The sequence below is a fragment of the Terrapene carolina genome, unplaced genomic scaffold (genome assembly GCF_002925995.2).
Source record: "Terrapene carolina triunguis isolate 2854851 unplaced genomic scaffold, T_m_triunguis-2.0 Scaffold22, whole genome shotgun sequence".
Lineage (NCBI taxonomy): Eukaryota > Metazoa > Chordata > Testudines > Emydidae > Terrapene > Terrapene triunguis.
The window spans coordinates 23,193,013-23,210,680 of NW_020664373.1; the positions used below are offsets into that span (position 1 = coordinate 23,193,013).

A 17,668-nucleotide genomic window follows, 5' to 3' on the forward strand; every position below is an offset into this window, starting at 1 on the left:
GGGGGGGGAACAAACTGGCCGGCCTGCCGGAGCGACGAGGAAAGAAAAAACAAAAAAACAAAAGCCAAAAAAAAAATACCTGTGGGGCGGCGGGAGCGTGGGTGCAGGGGGACTCCTGGCCCTGCAGACCCTAGGCAGCGGAGTGCACGCCCCGGCTAGCGGGGGGCAGGGGAGAGAGAGAAGGGGGGCGGCCAGGGCTTCCTTATGCGGGGCGCTTGCCACGCGGCCCCTCCCGCTGCGCCGCCTGCCGGGAGGGCTCCACGCCACTCCGGTCGGCAGGCAGGGAAGGACGCGGGCTGCCCTGCCGGGCTTGCTACAGGGCGCTCCCCTCCTCCGCCCCCTACAGGGCGGCGGGAGCAGCAAACCAAAAAGAAAAAACCTGCAGGGGCGGCCAAAGCGGTGAAGCGCAAAAAAAAAAGAAGAAGATTAGACGGAATGCTGCCCTTTGGAATCTGCCGCCCCAAGCATGAGCTTGCTCGGCTGGTGCCTGGAGCCGGCCCTGCAGCTGCAGGTTTTTAATTGTACTGTAGACATACCCAAACTGGCAAAAACAGCCAGAGGTGAACACGAGAGCTGCTGCCTTGAGCTTGTTAGGAATTTTTCAACAAAACTTTTTTTTTTTTTTAAATGTGAATGCATCAAAACCAAAACTTTGTTTGCAGGAAAATTTCTCAGGTCCTGTGGGTGTCCTTGAATAGCCAATAATACAGTGGTTAGGGCACTCACCAGAGATGCCGGCGCCTCAGCTTCAAGTCTCCTATCTGCCTCATTCAGTCCAGGGACTTGAATCTGGGTCACCTACATCCCAGATGAGAGCCAAACCCATTGGGCTATAGAGTCAGTTTTCTCTCTCTCTCTCTCTCTCTCTGTGTCCCAGTGAATATTTAATTATTTATACACAGTGCAACAGCTCCAACCAAAGAGATTAAGAGAGACACCGACCCCAGAATAGCCAGTTGCCTGGGGGTTAGAGCTGTTTATTACAGCCAGGCTGAAGAGGATTTACATAATACCAGAATAACCATAACCCATTAACAACCTCCCTGACTCTGAATGTAGCAGATACATCCAGCTACAATTAATGGCAACTCCAGCAAATATACTTTGTCTATGCTAGTGTTTCATCAATTTGAAGATCATAGTTTGTTTTAAATGACTACATAGCCTGGACCATTTTTGTCTAGGAGTGAAGAGCTCAAGGCCAGGTTCATGTATAAAGGAAATATTTTTTGAGAGATGAAGTGGGACAATGTTGAGGCAGTCACTGCTCAAATTCTTGAAATTCTCTGTGTGTATATTGAGGTAAAAAGTTTGATACTACTTTGTTGAGGTGCAGCTTGATTAATAGTGGGAAATAGGGATCACAAAAATAATAGTTTATTTTGGGATTATTTTCAATGGCAAAGGAACTTGTCATGTAGATGATGAACTTGCTCCCGTTGAAGTCAGTGTCAAAGATTTCACTATTATTAATTAATCCCAGACCGAAAAAAGTTACCATGGATTTAAGTCTGAAAGTACATATAAAATAAATAAATAAAAATACAAGGATGTTGTAATTATCCCAAAACCAAGTATTATAAATAGAAGAAATTCCGAGTTAAGGGTACACTTGAAAAAATAAAACATTTTAAGAAGAAAAAAAAAACAACAACAACAATTCAGGCACGCAAACAACCTTAACACTGCTCTGTCGTGATGCCATGCAATAACCATGAGCACTAATTCTAAACAAGAAACCCAAAAAAGAATGCTATCATGTAATATTTTGAATTTTGTTAAGATATGGGGTGTCAAACTGAAGTAACTTTCTTTTATTTGAATTTTTAAGGGCATATTCCTTGGTGGACCAAAGTAACCTGAGCAAACAGGCCATTTAACCAGGATTCACAACTGCTTTGTCTCATCAGAGCAGTACAAAGCAGCTGAAATGTACTGGTGAGTCTGGCCCTTAATTTACAATTGACTTATTGGTTTCAAGGGCTGTTTTAGTGAAGAGGGCACTATGTGATGAGAGGGCAGAGAGAGCCCAGAACCTGAGTCCCAACATCTGAGTTTTAAAGGGACCCTATGAGTTCCTTGCTCAGTTCTCCTGGCAGTGCTACTTCAGTATGCATGAGGCGCCTTTCAATTGCCAATGCCCGGACTACCATGCAGCCATGAAACCTTCACAGTGGAATGACAGTCAGGCCAGTTACTCTACCAATGGGGACTCCTGATACGTGTTCAGTCTCCCTCATAACACTGGGTCCTTACAACCAATAGAACTGTTGCGGGCAAATTAGCTCAATAGGAAGGATCGCGATTGGTAGACAGGGCTGGCACTTCCATTTAGGCGACCCAGGCGGTCGCCTAGGGCGCCAGGATTTGGGGGGCGGCATTTTGCCGCCCTTGGCGGCAATTCAGCAGTGGGGGGTCCTTCCGCGCTCCGGGTCTTCGGCGGCAATTCTGCGGCGGGTCCTCCACTAGCTCCGGGACCCGCCGCCGAAGTGCCCCAAAGACCGGGAGCGCGGAAGGACCCCCCCTGCCGAAGAATTGCTGACGACGACCGGGAGCACGGAAGGAACCCCCGCCTAGGGCGCCAAAAACCCTGGCGCCACTCCTGTTGGTAGAGAATTACCTCTGAAGTCCCCATGGCCCCCATTTAATTTACACAAGCCTGTCTGTAACTTATATAGTCATAGCAATTACACACAACAATCATTAATAACCTAGCTGAATTACAACCAAATTTCTGCAAATGTATCTGATGTGTAAGATTTCCATTAACTTTAACTATGGCTACGTTTTAGTCACGGGTATTTTTAGAAAAAGTCATGGACAGGTCACGGGCAGTAAACAAAAATACACTATATACACCTAACTAAAACTCGGGGGCACGACGGGTGGTGGGGGGGAGGGCTGGCAGGAGCTCCCTACCTGGCTCCACATGTCCCTGCAGCTCCTAGGTGACAGAGGGGCCAGGGGGCTCCGCACATTGCTCCCACCACAAGCGCTGGATGCGCAGCTCCCATTGGCCAGGAACCGCAGCCAATGGGAGCTGTGGGGGCGGGGCCTGCAGGCGCAGGCAGTGTGCGGAGCCCCCTGGCTCCTCCACCTAGGAGGAGCTGCAGGGCCATGCCAGTGAGAGCTGGGGAGTCCCCCACCCCGAGGTAAGCCTTCCCCACACGCTCAACCCCCTGCCCCTAGCCCTGAGCTCCCTCCCACGCATCCAAACTGCTGCTGCTGGCCCAGGGGCTGTGTGGCTCGGGCAGCCCCTGAGCCAGCATCAGCGACTGCAGAAGTCATGGAAAGTCACAGTGACTCCGTGACAGACTCGCAACCTTAACTTTAACTATATGGAAAATTTGAGTCTGTTATTTCATAGTTAAGATGGTTTGGGACAAAGAAGAGCCTGAGCCAGATGATAAATTTTGTGAAGGACCCAGTTGTTAATTAATTTTAACTTCATGAACTAATTCACAGATTTACTTGTAAATTCTCAAAAAATTAATTCTGTACTCAGAGTACGTGCTGTAGGTTTGACAATACACTGTATTTTTCCTATAAATCAAAATGATTGAATCCAATCTTCAATTGCAAAATGGAATTCAACCTTCATGACAGAGTTGCTGCCAGCACCTCCATATTTTAACATCTATATCCTGATGCCTAAAGGCCAAATTAGGCAGGGGTCCATTGTATTAGACGCTGTACAGACATCTCATAAAGGTCAGAGAGCTCATTGATTTCAGTGGTGCAAAACTGGGCCCGAAAATGCTTGAGCCTGTAAGCATTAATAGCCCTCAACACACTCGTTGAGCTCACTACGCTGGGTGGGACCTTTAGGTCCTGATCCTGTAATCTGATCTGTGTGAGCAGACCCCTACACCTGGCTCCACTGAGTTCAAGGATTACAGTCCACCTGTGTGGGATCATAGTACAAAAGAGTGGGACCTTAATGAGCTATGTAAAGATGTTAGAGGGTTTGCTTTGGTAATTTAGGGGTTGTTAAAATTGTCAGTGGATCACTGTGGAATTTTGTTTAAAGTAGTTATCACTCATATTTTTGAAGTAAAATAAGATATATTTTAAAGTCTCTTTAATGCACTTTTTAAAAAAAATAGTAATTAGCCAAAGAATAATAATAAGTAGCCATTTGTGCATGCCCTCCGCAGCTGGTTACAAAGTAGACTGATCATGTAGAGATCACGTATAAAATCAGGGTTCCAAATAAGGAACTTTTGGAAAGGAGACTGGTGGGTTAGGAAGCTAATATTAAGAACCAAATTCATCCCTGGTGCAACTCCATTGCAGTGAAAGAAGTTAAACCAAAGATGGATTTGGCCTGGTGCTTTTAAATGCAAAAATGACTACAAATGTGAATTAAGCATTGAGTTCTGACATTTATATTTGAATTTTCTGACCTCTGTCAATTTGTGTCACATAACATTAACATTATTTAAACCTTATTAAATATAAAAGAATCTAGAGAACTAATTCAGTCAAAATTCCTTTCTCTTTACAAAAGAACAAGAGAGAGAAAGCTCACCACTCTGTTTACGTGAAAGGAATGAATGAATCAAACCTCTAATCAGGTAAAAGGAAACTAGGATAACGGATCTAGGACCTTTACATTTTTCTGGAATTCATATTTTTATTCAACATTTTCCAAGTTGTCTCAGAAAGATCAAATTAAGGTGAACTGTAGTAATTATCTTAGCCAGTATATCATATATTTTTATCCAGTAATTTGCCTTTCAGCTTGTTTGGTTTTAAGCATCTTATTTTCTAGCTACAGAACTGTTTAATTAGTTTGTGATTTAGTAGCCTAATTGTGCCAGCATTTGGTAAGGAGTTTCAAAACACCATTCCTGGGAAGTTGAGAAACCTTCAGACGCTTGCTCCTATATATGAATACATAAACTTAGGCCCTTTTTATCCCTTGCTCACACACCCTCTAGCTATATAATAAAATACCAAGATTGTCACTTCTGTCTGAGTCATTGTGAAGTAATGGAAACAGCGAGAAGCATGGTTGTGAGCTCTTTTTTGTTTAGAATATCACCAGGTTCAATCATCCAATTTTCAAGTTCTCATCCATTTTCAGTTTTTTACAATTTACATATTACACCTGTATGACAGCACATGCTTTCACCTAGCTAAAAATTAACTTGATCATTTGCTTTCCTTTTGATGTGCTGTTAAATTCCTTTGCTCATGCAGTCTGTCACCTGGGTGAGGTTGGGGTAGATCAGGGATCGGCAACCTTTGGCACCCGGCCCATCAGGGAAATCCACTGGTGGGCCGGGCTGGTTTGTTTACCTGCCGCGTCTGCAGGTGTGGCCGATCGCAGCTCCCACTGGCCATGGGAAGCGGTGCGGGCAGAGGGATGTGCTGGTCACCCTTCCCGCAGCCCCCATTGGCCGGGGACGGTGAACCGCGGCCAGTGGGTGCTGCAATCGGCCGAACCTGCAGACGCGGCAGGTAAACAAACCAGTCCGGCCTGCCAGGGGCTTTCCTTGGCGGGCCGCGGGCCAAAGGTTGCCAATCCCTGGGGTAGATGGATCTAGATGGGAATGTACTTCTAGGAATGTTATTACGAAGAAACCCCTCTAAAAGGTTCCATGAGTTAATTTTCTAGATTTTTGTTTGTCATTTCTCTAACAGTGGTAACTATAGGGTTGCCAGGTGTCCGGTTTTCAGCCGGAATGCCCAGTCGAAAAGGGACTCTGGCGGCTTCGGTTAGCACCATTGACCGGGCCATTAAAAGTCCAGTCGGCAGCACAGCGGGGTAAGGCAGACTCTCTGCCTGCCCTGGTTCTATGCGGCTCCTGGAAGAGCCCTCACCTCTCCCCCATACGTCAACCCGCTGCCGCAGCCCTAAGCCTCCTCCCACACTCTGAACCCCTCATTTCTGGCCCCACCCCAGAGCCTGCACCCCCAGCCAGAGCCGTCACACCCTGCCCCAGCCTAAAGCCCCCTCCCACACTCCGAACCCTTCAGCTCCAGCCTGGAGCCCCCTTCTGCACCCCACACCTTTCATCCCTGGCTCCACCCCAAAGTCCGCACCCCCAGCCGGAGCTCTCAGCTCCTTCTGCACCCCAACACCTTGCCCCAGCCTGGTGAAAGAGAGCAAGGGAGGATGGAATGGGTGGGGCAGGGCCTTGGAGAAGGGGCGGGGCAAGGGTGTTTGGTTTTCTGCAATCAGAAATTTGGCAACCCTAGTGGTAACTTTAGTAACAGAGCCGGACTTGTTTTAAAACTTCTTCACAAAGAAACTTCTTTGGTCCATTAATATAATACAGCAAGCCCACTCACTCTTAGAGGACTCACCTGAATTACTAAAGTTGCTTTATGCTTCTTGCTGTACATACTTGGCTTGAATCCAACGGTTATACGGGTTCCAACAGTGTCAAGTGGAAGAAGTTCCCCAGCTTGAGGCAATACAACAAACTCTGGGTCACTGCCTGGCAGGAAGTATGCAGTGAATGGTTCTGGATACCTAAAAAAGAGTGTAAAAGTATATTGTGCCTATTACATATGATCATTATGCAATTCTATTTAAAAATAGCAGGTATCCTGTTGCAGTAGACATGCATGCTACCATGCAGCTGTGAGTCATGATACTTGATAGCTTATGGGATGCATACTGAATAATAATGGGACTGTTGTCCCTTTAATGGAAAAAGAAACACAACTGATCTGTAAAGACAGCTCAACTTAGTATAATATGAAAATAACCCATTTTACCAGGTACCAGTAACAATAGGTTACCACGTTGGAGCAAAAGCTGCTTGGTTCACTTATGTAAAACCCCCACTGATTTCAGTTGAGTTGCATGTATGGTAAGTAGGATTTTAATCAACCCATTTTATCAAAAGCAATGCCCTATGAAGACCACAAGGTAACCTTGTTTAATAAAATTTAGTGTGTAAACTAGGGGTAAGGATCAAGTCTTTCTGTGAAGCAACTTCCCACCTGTTCAGATGTTGTTAAATAGGGAAGGGATCCTAAGTGCCTTGAAAGGAAGACAGAGAAAAATCGCTCCTTCCTATCTCCTCTTCCCAAATTACGTCCATACTTTTGTACACAAACGTTTTATACGTTAAATGCAGCATTTTAAAAACTGGGTTAAATAAACTATGCCTGGATAGAGTGACTCTTGTTCCACTGACACTATGGCGATGGGGCTTTATATGAGAGTTTTTTTTTCTATTACAGCTATTGTAGGATTTGCTGTCTAACAAGTTTCAGTATAGTACAGAGGCTCTTGAGGAAATCCTGTCTAATTTTCAACAAGGATAATGGTTGGGCAGTACAAAAGATAAATAATAGTTTCCCTTTCTCCAATTCCAAATTGCAGACTCCCTCTCACATCTCGTTAGGGACATCTCATCATTAACTTGGTGTTAACGTAGTAGAAATTTGATTCCTTTTTCCCACCCAAAAATTCTCCTTCCTTCCTTTTCGTTATTGATGACAACTCCACTATCCTGCCTGTCATCTAGGCTCATAACCTGGGGGTCGTCATCTGCTCCTCATTCTCTTCTTACACCTGCTTGTGTCCAAATCTTGCCGTTTCTTCTTCCACAATGCTTAAAAGATCTGACCCTTCCTCTGTCATGACAGCCACAGCTTTCTTCTGTACCTTGATTACTGCTATCTCCTCCTTCTCCTCCAGATATAGGTTTCGATGACAACCTCATTGCCTCCTCCAGTCCATCCCAAATGTGGCTGCAAACATTTTGGTGTCCTTCAGTCTCATGGCATCTTCCACCTTTGCTGGCTCCCTCTTGATGATTGCCCATTCTGTTCATTCCCTCTGAAGCATCTGGCATTGGCCACTGTTGGAAGACAGGATTCTGGGCTAGATGGACCATTGGTCTGACCCAGTGTGGCTGTTCTTATGTTCTTTTCCATCAGGAAATTTGAATTTGTTGTCCTGGCCTTTAAGGCACTGCATAAACATTCCCCACCCTATTTACCTGAACTGGTCTCTTATCACACTGGCTGCCCTTGCCCTGTCCATGCTTTCAAATATGCCAGTCTTGATGTCCCATATTCCATTTATCCCACAACTATCTCTGGGAAAGTGAGAGCATTAAGAATGGATTTAAATGAGGAGATGATGGTGTCTGGCAGACCACAAAGGGAATGCCATTCTATGCCTAGGGGCAAACGTGAAAAAAATAACACGTGAAGAGAGAGGGAAAAGGGGATAAAACACAGAATAGCTTTTGACTTTTTTCTAAATAAAAATTAGCTTACCTATGAATAGCTAAAGAAGGAAGAGGAAACAATTAAACAACTGGGGAATGGGAATATCATTATTGTCTTCTCTTCCTTCTACCCCCCCGCCCACCCTCCCAAAAAAGGCAAGCAAACCTGAAACACGACATAGTACAATACTATATGTGCCATGATTAAGGCAACTACATCTTAATTTGTGAAACTGAGGGAGGGATAGCTCAGTGGTTTGAGCATTGGTCTGCTAAACCCAGGATTGTGAGTTCCATCCTTGAGGGGGCCATTTAGGGATCTGGGGCAAAAATCTGTCTGGGGATTGGTCTTGCTTTGAGCAGGGGGTTGGACTAGATGACCTCCTGAGGTCCCTTCCAACCCTGATATTCTATGATTCTATTTTAATTAAACAGTCGAACAATTCTTCTTTGAGATGTTGTCAATATCGGTGTATTCATGGGTTCTCATTCCCAGGAACAACTTTGCCTTGCACAACTAGCTTTTAAAAAGAAAATCTCTCATTCATAATTCAGCTACTTAATATTTTATGGTGGTTCCTTCCTCTGTGGAAATGTCCCACATTTCCTGGGTAAATGGCATGCTCCATGTTAAGGAATCCATGTAGAATTTATGTGGGGCTATATTGTGCTGCTGTTGAAGAATAGTTCTCCTTTCATGAGAAGGTTTGTGAATGATTTTCTTGGTAATGAACATAGTGTTTTTCTTCTAATAAGTTATAAAGAAGCGAATAGTTGTTCATTTTATAGTACCCAAAACTGTGCCAGGCAACTAACATAGGACATGAAAAGACACAATCCTTTCCCTCAAAAGCCTACAATATAATTAATAATCAACTTTAACATAGCTACTAAGTTAAATATTTAAGATGGGACTCGCCCAGCAGCTCTGTTATTAGTGAAACATGTTACCATAGAAGAGCTCCAGGTTCAGTACCATCCTCCCATTTCCCAGGCCAGCAGAGACTAAAGGCTGGTCTACACTTCACAGTTAGGTTGACATAAGGCAGCTTGTCTCGACCTAATTATGTCAGTGTCTACACTACAGCCTTCCTCCTGCTGATGTAAGTGCCCTGCTACACCGACATAACTCCACCTCCAAGAGAGGTTTAAGGCTTATGTCGGTGTAGTTAGGGCAATGCAGTGTCTGTGAAATTGACAAGAAAGCCCAGCTGCCCCCTGCTCCTTTGGAGAGCTGGGCAGCTGGAACCCGCTTCCGGCTGGGAGCTGGGGCAAGAAGCCCGGGTGGCCTCCCCTCCCCTCCCAATTGATAAGGCTGGCCCCACTCCCAGTGGGGTGCAGGCAGGAGGGGGGTGAGAAGCCCCTAGTGGCTTCTCCCACTCCCAGTGGTGAACAGGGAGTGGAGGGGGGGAAGCCCCCCGCTGGGAGCCTGTGGGGCAGCTGGGCTCCCGGCAGGGAGCTACCAGCGGAGCTAAAAGACCAGGCCCTCAGCTCCCCACACTGCCCCTAGCCACCAACCCAGCGAGGGTAGTGCGGACATGCACCACCGCAGTGATTACCGCAGTGGCTGTAAGTTGACCTAAATAGGTTGACTTACATTTCTAGAGTAGACATACCCTAAGAGGCAGTACATTTATATCTCCAAGAGCTTCTGTGCCTAAGCCAAGGAAGGCGCACACAGACTTGGTCAGATAAGGTCCTTACTATATGGTGTTTTCAGGAGAGACACATGCATGAAATAAATCTTAATGTAGATTTCTATGCCAGGTCAGAGCCCATTATGAACGAAGAGGTGCAAATATATCTTCCAGCCTTTGAGTTTTATAATTACTGTCACAGGCTACAGTAATCGAGGTTAGATATTAATGACCAAGCCAATGTTAACACCCTTCTTAACGAATACGGAATAGCAACTAGAAAATAAATCCATGGTACCAGCAAGTGTGAGATGCAGTTTTTATTGTGTATTTCCACCTTTTGGTTTAATCCTTAGATTATTCTGTAAGTAGCAGTTTATGCTAATTTGTATTCAAATCATTCTTGATGTTGGAAATTGCTAAACATAGATGTTTTAATGAATTCTAGAAATCTATGTTCTCAATACAAAGAAATAAGAGATCCTTCTGCAATGTCTATAAAAATCCTTGTTAGGCCCACCATACCTGTTTTACAGCCCTGAATGTATAACATAGTCTTCATTATATTATGGCCTTTGCAAAATATCCGTGAAATTTACACTAGTCTTCCTTAAACCTGTCAGTAAGGTAACTCTTTGTCACTTCAGTTTAGGAGAAGCATTCCATATTGATTGCTGCCCTTTGATATACAGCATGTTTCCCCTCATAATTTACAGGGGCTGAAAGCTGAGTTTGAAAACCCGAGTCTTCAGGGAAAGTCAGAGGAGTTTTGATCCAAATATACTTTTTTTTTTCTAGTAAGAGAAGGGTAACCTATGTTACTTATTTAGAGACATTTAACTCCACAGGAAAACAATGCTTGCAATTTGTGAATGCTATGGTATAGTTTCAACAACAGTTGAATTACTAGAAGTAAAGCTCATAATGATATCATTGCTGATGGGCACTCTGAACAGAGGTCTAATAGACTACCAAATTCACATTTTTAAGCAGCCTTATTAGCTATTATAAAATTCTACAAAGCTAAGTTTTATTTGAAAAGCACAAGTTAGATGATGGGCTCTTTTCAACAAAATGATGACATAGAGAGAATAATAAGGTCTCCATCATTTATCAGAATTGATTACATTTTGTACCTGTCCGAAAGCAACTTAGGTTTAATCAATCACTCTAAGGCTAGGTCTACACTACCCGCCTGAATCGGCGGGTAGAAATCGATCTCTCAGGGATCGAATTATTGCGTCTCATCGGGACGTGACAATCGATCCCCGAATCGACGCTCTTACTCCACCAGCGGAGGTGGGAGTAAGCGCCGTCGATGGGGAGCCGCGGAGGTCGATTTTGCCGCCGTCCTCACAGCGGGGTAAGTCGGCTCCGATACGTCGAATTCAGCTATGCTATTTGCGTAGCTGAATTTGCGTATCTTAAATCGACCCCCCCCCCTGTAGTGAAGACCTGCCCTAAGGCATGTGCCTTAGACCCAAAAGAGATTTTAACTTCACTGATGACCCTGCACCCTTGGAAATATAGAATCTTTAAAACTCCAAAAGCAGAGTGTCAAAAGCCTGGTTACATGGTGAAATACCTGAGTCAGGGGAGGAAAGGACTTTGGTGCCTCCATGTTATGAAAACAGAAGCAGATCTGGGATTTTTCAAACCTTCTTTAAGGTAAGATTTCCTTTTTATTTTCTGTTGTAAGGATAGCTAGATATGCCAACTGGTGAGTTACTTCCCCCTATTCCAACTCCTTTATGAACTTACATCTTAAATATGTTAAACACCAAACACCACATTACTAAAAAGTATGATTATAAACCTTTTTTGGTGACCCTGCTTTAAATGTTCCAATATCAATATTTACATTATGTCAACTACAGACTCAAGAAAAAAATAAGAGCTCAGTCACTATTTGTACTTTATAACTGCACTACATGAAAAATACCAAGTTAAAATATTCTAATTACATCTCTGGATTGTTGGGAGAATTTCATAGAATTGTCATGAAGTAGATTGAATGACATCAAAATCCAAAACTCATTTTTGTTTGTGTGTGTGTGTGTGTGTGTGTGTGTGTGTACAGATATAGATATAGATATACACGCGCGCACACACACACTCACACACCGTTTAATAAATGAATTTGCTTGCAGCATACATAATTAAATAATTCTGGCATGCTGCTAAATCTAGTGAAATACAGCAGTAAAGTCAGAAATATTTTTTCAAAGCTGACAATGTAAAACAGGCTTCATTTTTCCCTTCAGAGGTCTGAAAAGCATAGAAAAATGTATAGTTTTTAAAATGAGAAACAAATGACAGACTCAAACATAGAGCCAAAATGTCCTGTGTACCATTCTTTAGGCAGCACTGAAATTAACCTTGGATAGCCCTTTGTGACCAAGAAACTCCTTTATAACAAATTAACTCTGCATAACAGGAGTGGGTGAACTGATAGGTGAAGTAAGAACCAGTTTGAACCCATAATCACGCAAAGCTCTGAGAATTAGATTGATATAGCTAACTCTGCCACATCCAGTCCTGTCCTACTTTCCTACTCATTAAAGAATCCTTTCCCAGTAGAGCTGGTAGCACATTTTTTTGCTGGAATGATTTTATGTCAAAAAATGCCCTTTTTGTAAAACCAAGATTTTCTGAGAGAAAATTTCAGTATTGCTGAAAAATTTGGATTTTCCATCAGGAAAATTGGAATGATGGTTCCCAGGCTGCCTGAAAGTGACAGAAACTTTCCTGAAGTGCTGCTGAAGCAGAAAGCCCTGGCGCTGCCTCCCCATCTCTCCTGCAGCTCCAGGAGCCACAGAGGCAGAGTGTAATGCCATTTGGATTGCCCTAAGGATGAGGACCCACATCTTCCAGGATCTGCAACAGCAGGGCAAAGCCCGCAATGTCAGGAGTTCTAGTTTCCTTGCTGTGGAACGAGGGTCTCTTGTTCCAGGGCAGCCCTACTATGTGGACTGCCCCAGGCTGGGATCCGACGGCTTCCAGACTCCTAGGGCTGCCCACTCAGCAGTCATGAAATTTTGAAAAAAATCATCATGTTGTGATTCAGAACAAAATGAACCAGAAATCTGACATTTCAGCCAGCTCTGTCGCCCAGTTTCACCCTAAATTCAACTCTAGCTCTTTTCCACGGTTAGAAATGGGGGGAAATAGCTCAGTGGTTAGAGCATTGGCCTGCTAAACCCAGGGTTGTGAGTTCAATCCTTGATGGGGCCACTTAAGGATCTGGGGCAAAATCAGTACTTGGTCCTGCTAGTGAAGGCAGGGGGCTGGACTCAATGACCTTTCAAGGTCTCTTCCAGTTCTAGGAGATAGGATATCTCCATTTAAAAAAAAAAATCACTTATACACTTCAATACTAACTGAACATATACATACTTGTCTTTGGGAGATATTGCATGGGATTTTCTTCTTTTAAGAAGTATATATATGTTTGAGCCCAAACAAGTTGAACAGATCTACTTAAATTCTGAATTTATTGACTTGTGGTAGCCAGATTTATCATACTGAGTAGTGCCTTATTCCGTCAGTAGCCCTATTTTCTTCGATGTACAATGTTATTCCCTTACTCATGATGAGTAGTATCTTACTACATGAGTAATTCCACTGAACACTGTGGTACTACTTGTGTAGTAAGGTACTAGTCAGTGCTAGTAAGAGTGGCAAAATCTGGTCCTATGAGAAGCTTTTTGATTTTAAAAAGATACTAGAAATGTTTTGTGGGCTGGGGCTAGCAAATCCTAATCCAGCAAAACTCTAATTAAGTCACTGGGCGATTTCCTCTGTTAAGGTCTGAAAGATTCTCAAACAAAACTTTTAATTCCTTTTTTTTATATTTTATGTTTTTTAACCTGTCATTTGAGTTATACAAGCATTAAATTACATCTGATATTGAATAAGAAAGTTGCTATATTCTAAATTTTAGTTGGACACTTTTTTTTTATTCCTAAATTATAAACTCCTTTTTTTCCAACACCTACCCACAAAACAAAACCAACCCGCCTCCCTCCCAAAGCTGGAGGTTTTCAAAGCAATTTTTGACATAGCTTGCAGTACAGTACTGGGAACATTCACTGAACATGGCTGAGTGGGGGCGGGTATCCTTTTCCATTTTAAACAAGGTTATAGTTTCTCTGAAGGAAAGAGTCTGTATTGCATCATGGCACCTTCATTTATATAACTGTAATGATTCAGACTTTATTATACCTTTTTCAAGAACATTAGGTATCTTCACTACTATCATACACCTACCAGCAGATTATAACATTGCCAGAGCAATTGCTTCACTTTTGTTCCCAAAACAACCTATTCCACTGTAGCTGATAACTTGAGCATTGTGATAGGAGGCTTTTCAAGTGTCTTGAGGAATCATCACCACTGACAGCCATCTAAAAGCTGGAACAACTGTCCATCTCAGATGTACTGCTCTTGGAAGTAAGCTCTTTTTAAAAAAAAAAATCAATAAGGGCCAAGGACATCTTTTTATTTTGGGGATCTTACAATGACAAATTTGTTATGTATGTTAACTATCCGCTTATCTGCCAGTGTACTGAGTACACTTACTAGACATGCAATAAAAAAGCAAATTCAAAAGGGAAAAAAGCAATCTCACTTATTGATGTAAATTGTAAGCCTCATACTTTTGCTTCAAGCTTTTCCCAATAGTTTTAAATTATTTTAAATTAAATTATTCATAGGGAAACCATATAGTTGAACATCACCTTCTTGCACTGTATTAGGGACTAATACACCTCTACCTCGATATAACGCTGTCCTCGGGAGCCAAAAAATCTTACCGCGTTATAGGTGAAACCGTGTTATATTGAACTTGCTTTGATCCACCGGAGTGCGCAGCTCTGCCCCCCCGGAGCACTGCTTTACTGCGTTATATCCGAATTCGTGTTATATCGGGTCGCGTTATATCGAGGTAGCGGTGTATGTGTTTTAATACTATACTGTTATGCAATTGTAATAAACACAGAAATTAATTATTTTAAAATCAGATTACTACTGATAATTTTCTGCGGGACTTATAAGGCGACATTACTATATGCGTACCATTATGAAAAATGTTGCTGTAGATGAAAAAAATCATTGTCAAAGTTCATTTCCTTTATCAGATTAGAAAGTATATTAGAAGTGGTCTATTGACTGTTTACATAACAAAACCAAAAGGAACACAAACAGTGCAAATTGAGGGAAATAATACAGCTTTTTAAAACAGCCTCGTCTTAGTAAAAATATTTGGTCACAGTTCCATCATTATTCTGTAATGTAAATGCCTTAGTGGTGTATCATGCAAATTTCCCCCCTATACATTCTAATGCACACAAGCATTTTAGGGCCAAACCCTGGAGAAATCCTAACTCATGGAACAAGCCCACACATGCTTATCCTTCAGGGTCAGCAGCCTACCCCATGGTTGTAGCATGCCTCTACTTCCACTATCACACCTTCAGGACAGCACTTGTGTACTGCATCACTTGCATACAGGGACACTGGAGGTAATGGATGGTGACTGATGTCACAAGATCCACCCGCTTCACACTGCTCCTCTTGCCCAAACCCATCCTGTCTGATGTATTTCTCTTCTGAGCATGAATCCAATCCTCAAAACCTGGATATATGCTTTATCTTTGAGAGCATTACCTTGTCTGACTTGTAAGCCTAAAGCCAATCACTGATTCTTTGTTTAAGCCGGCTGCTTCAATATTGATGACATCGTCTACTTCTGGCTCAGTGGCAAGTAACAGTATTGGAAACTTCCAGACACCACCTGTAGTGCACCGTACCACCAATGTTGCTGAATTCCTTCAAAATTAAGTTAAAAATATCATTACAAGGAAGGCATAATGAAATATAAGGTCAATAAATCCTTGTCCAAAGTGCAAAGTAAGTCTGTGTTTCTGCAAAATTGCAGTGCATCATAATGAAAATACAGTTGGCTCTAAATTGGAATGTAAATTTTTTACGCTGTATACCATATTATCAGTCTTACTTTGGAATGGAATGTCAGCTAACCAGCTCATCTTGTTTGCTGTACGTTAGTTTTACTAAGAAATGGCCTAATGCAGAGGCAAAACAATTGGTGCGGCTGTGAGGCCTGATTCTTTTATTTACACGGTGTGACTCCATATACTGCAATGGAGTTACTCCAGATTTACACTGGTGTGGCAAGAATATGGGCCCCAATCCACAGAGGGATTATAAGCGCTGAGTCACAACACTGAGTGTTACAATGCTTAACTTTTGGGTGCCTAGCCAGCCAGTGGAATCCACAAACCCTGAGCTAGGCACCTAGGCTCCCTATAGTGGCTAGCGACAACAGTGAAATTGGTGCAGTCCCATCAGGGCCTACAAGATTATGGGGACCCAACCAGATGAAGCACAGCATTTCACCTGGAACACAGGTTCACAATGGCATTCATTCACATTTGGCGTTTGTGCCCCTCCGTCAGATGGAAGTGTGACTGGGCTAAATTTGAGTGAGTGACATTGCAAGTTGGCCCATGAGGTTGCAGCATAACTCAGGTTTGGCCCGCCCACCCTGCCTTCATGATAGGCACCAGGTTGCAACGCCACTCATTGCTCTAATTTGGTCTGTGCCGTGTGAATATGGGAAAAGGTGATGGAGCAAACGGAGCTGCTGGACGGCTGAGATCGAGAGGAACCGCCCTAATCCAGGAGCAGAACGCTGAGTTGGGGGAATGGGGGTGTTAAGTGGCCAGGAAGGTCCTGGGGCAGGGGGTGAGGGGGTGGGTGTGAGCTGTTGGTGGGCTTTGGGGTGAGCAGGGAATGTTGAGGTCTATGGACTCTGAGGGGTTGGGGCAAGTGGGGGATGTGGAGGGGTGAGTTGTGGGGACTGTGGGTGGAATAGGCTATGTTAGCGATTGTTGGGGTCAGGATTCTGGGGTGAGTGGGGGATGTTTGGGGCTGTGGCCAGTGGGGCTGAGCTGTTGGGAGCTGTGGTGAGTGGGATGTATGTCAGGGCTGCTGGTATGCATGTGGGGGCTGTCAGGATAAGAGGGGCTGGTAGAAGGTTGTTGGGGTATATGTGGGAAGAGAGGGGCATTCCAGGGGTATGCGTGGGGTGGGGCATGTGTGGGGTGATGCTTTGCTGAGCAGCCTCTGATCAGAATTAATCTCTTTTCTCTGTTAGAATCTGTTTCTCCTAATTAGGCTATTTACTGGTGCACTCTAGCTCCTAAACAACATTTTGACAATAGAGAACCATTGTCAATCTGGTCTGATCAGCCAGTAAAATTGGGTTTATGGAGTTGCCCAAAAGTAGCTGGAGCATACCAGTAAATCTTTCCTCATATGTGGAAGGATCGAACCAAATCCAAATAGAATGAGAGAGAGAGAGAGAGAGAGTGTGTGTGTGTGTGTGTGTGTGTGTGTGTGTGTGTGTGTGTGTTAGTTAGCAGTATTTAGGAGATGTTACAGATATTAGTGAGGGCTGGCTCTTTATCTAGGACAGGTAACATTCCTATGATATGAAAGCAGACATACCATAAGTGCCTGACTTAGATAGTTGTGTAACGTGGACTAGATACCATGATCTATGAAAAGTGCTGAGGATGTAGTTGTTTCAATAGTGTTGTGGATTTTTTTTTTAATTGCATGGCTGTATGGATCCTTGTGTTTGGTGTCTGTGACACAGAGCCCACATTTCATACATTCATAGAGTCTAAGGCCAGATCAGCCAGTCTGACCTCCTGTGTAACACAGGGCACAGAACTTCCCCAAAATAAATCCTAGATCATATCTCTTAGAAAAACATCTGATTTTCCAAAGTGGGCTGTATATTTG

General features: G+C 43.5%; 1 protein-coding gene across 1 annotated transcript in view; it reads right to left on the reverse strand.

The window, feature by feature from the left end:
- The window catches only part of LOC112104196 (cilia- and flagella-associated protein 47), a 698,279-nt gene that overhangs the window by 19,202 nt on the left and 661,409 nt on the right, over nt 1–17,668 (reverse strand). Inside the window, exons 59-60 of the mRNA XM_029910741.1 lie at nt 15,506–15,667; nt 6,316–6,484 (exon numbers count right to left, since the gene is read on the reverse strand). Of these exons, the coding sequence (XP_029766601.1) occupies nt 6,316–6,484; nt 15,506–15,667 (331 nt within the window). The remainder of the gene's footprint in view (nt 1–6,315; nt 6,485–15,505; nt 15,668–17,668) is intronic.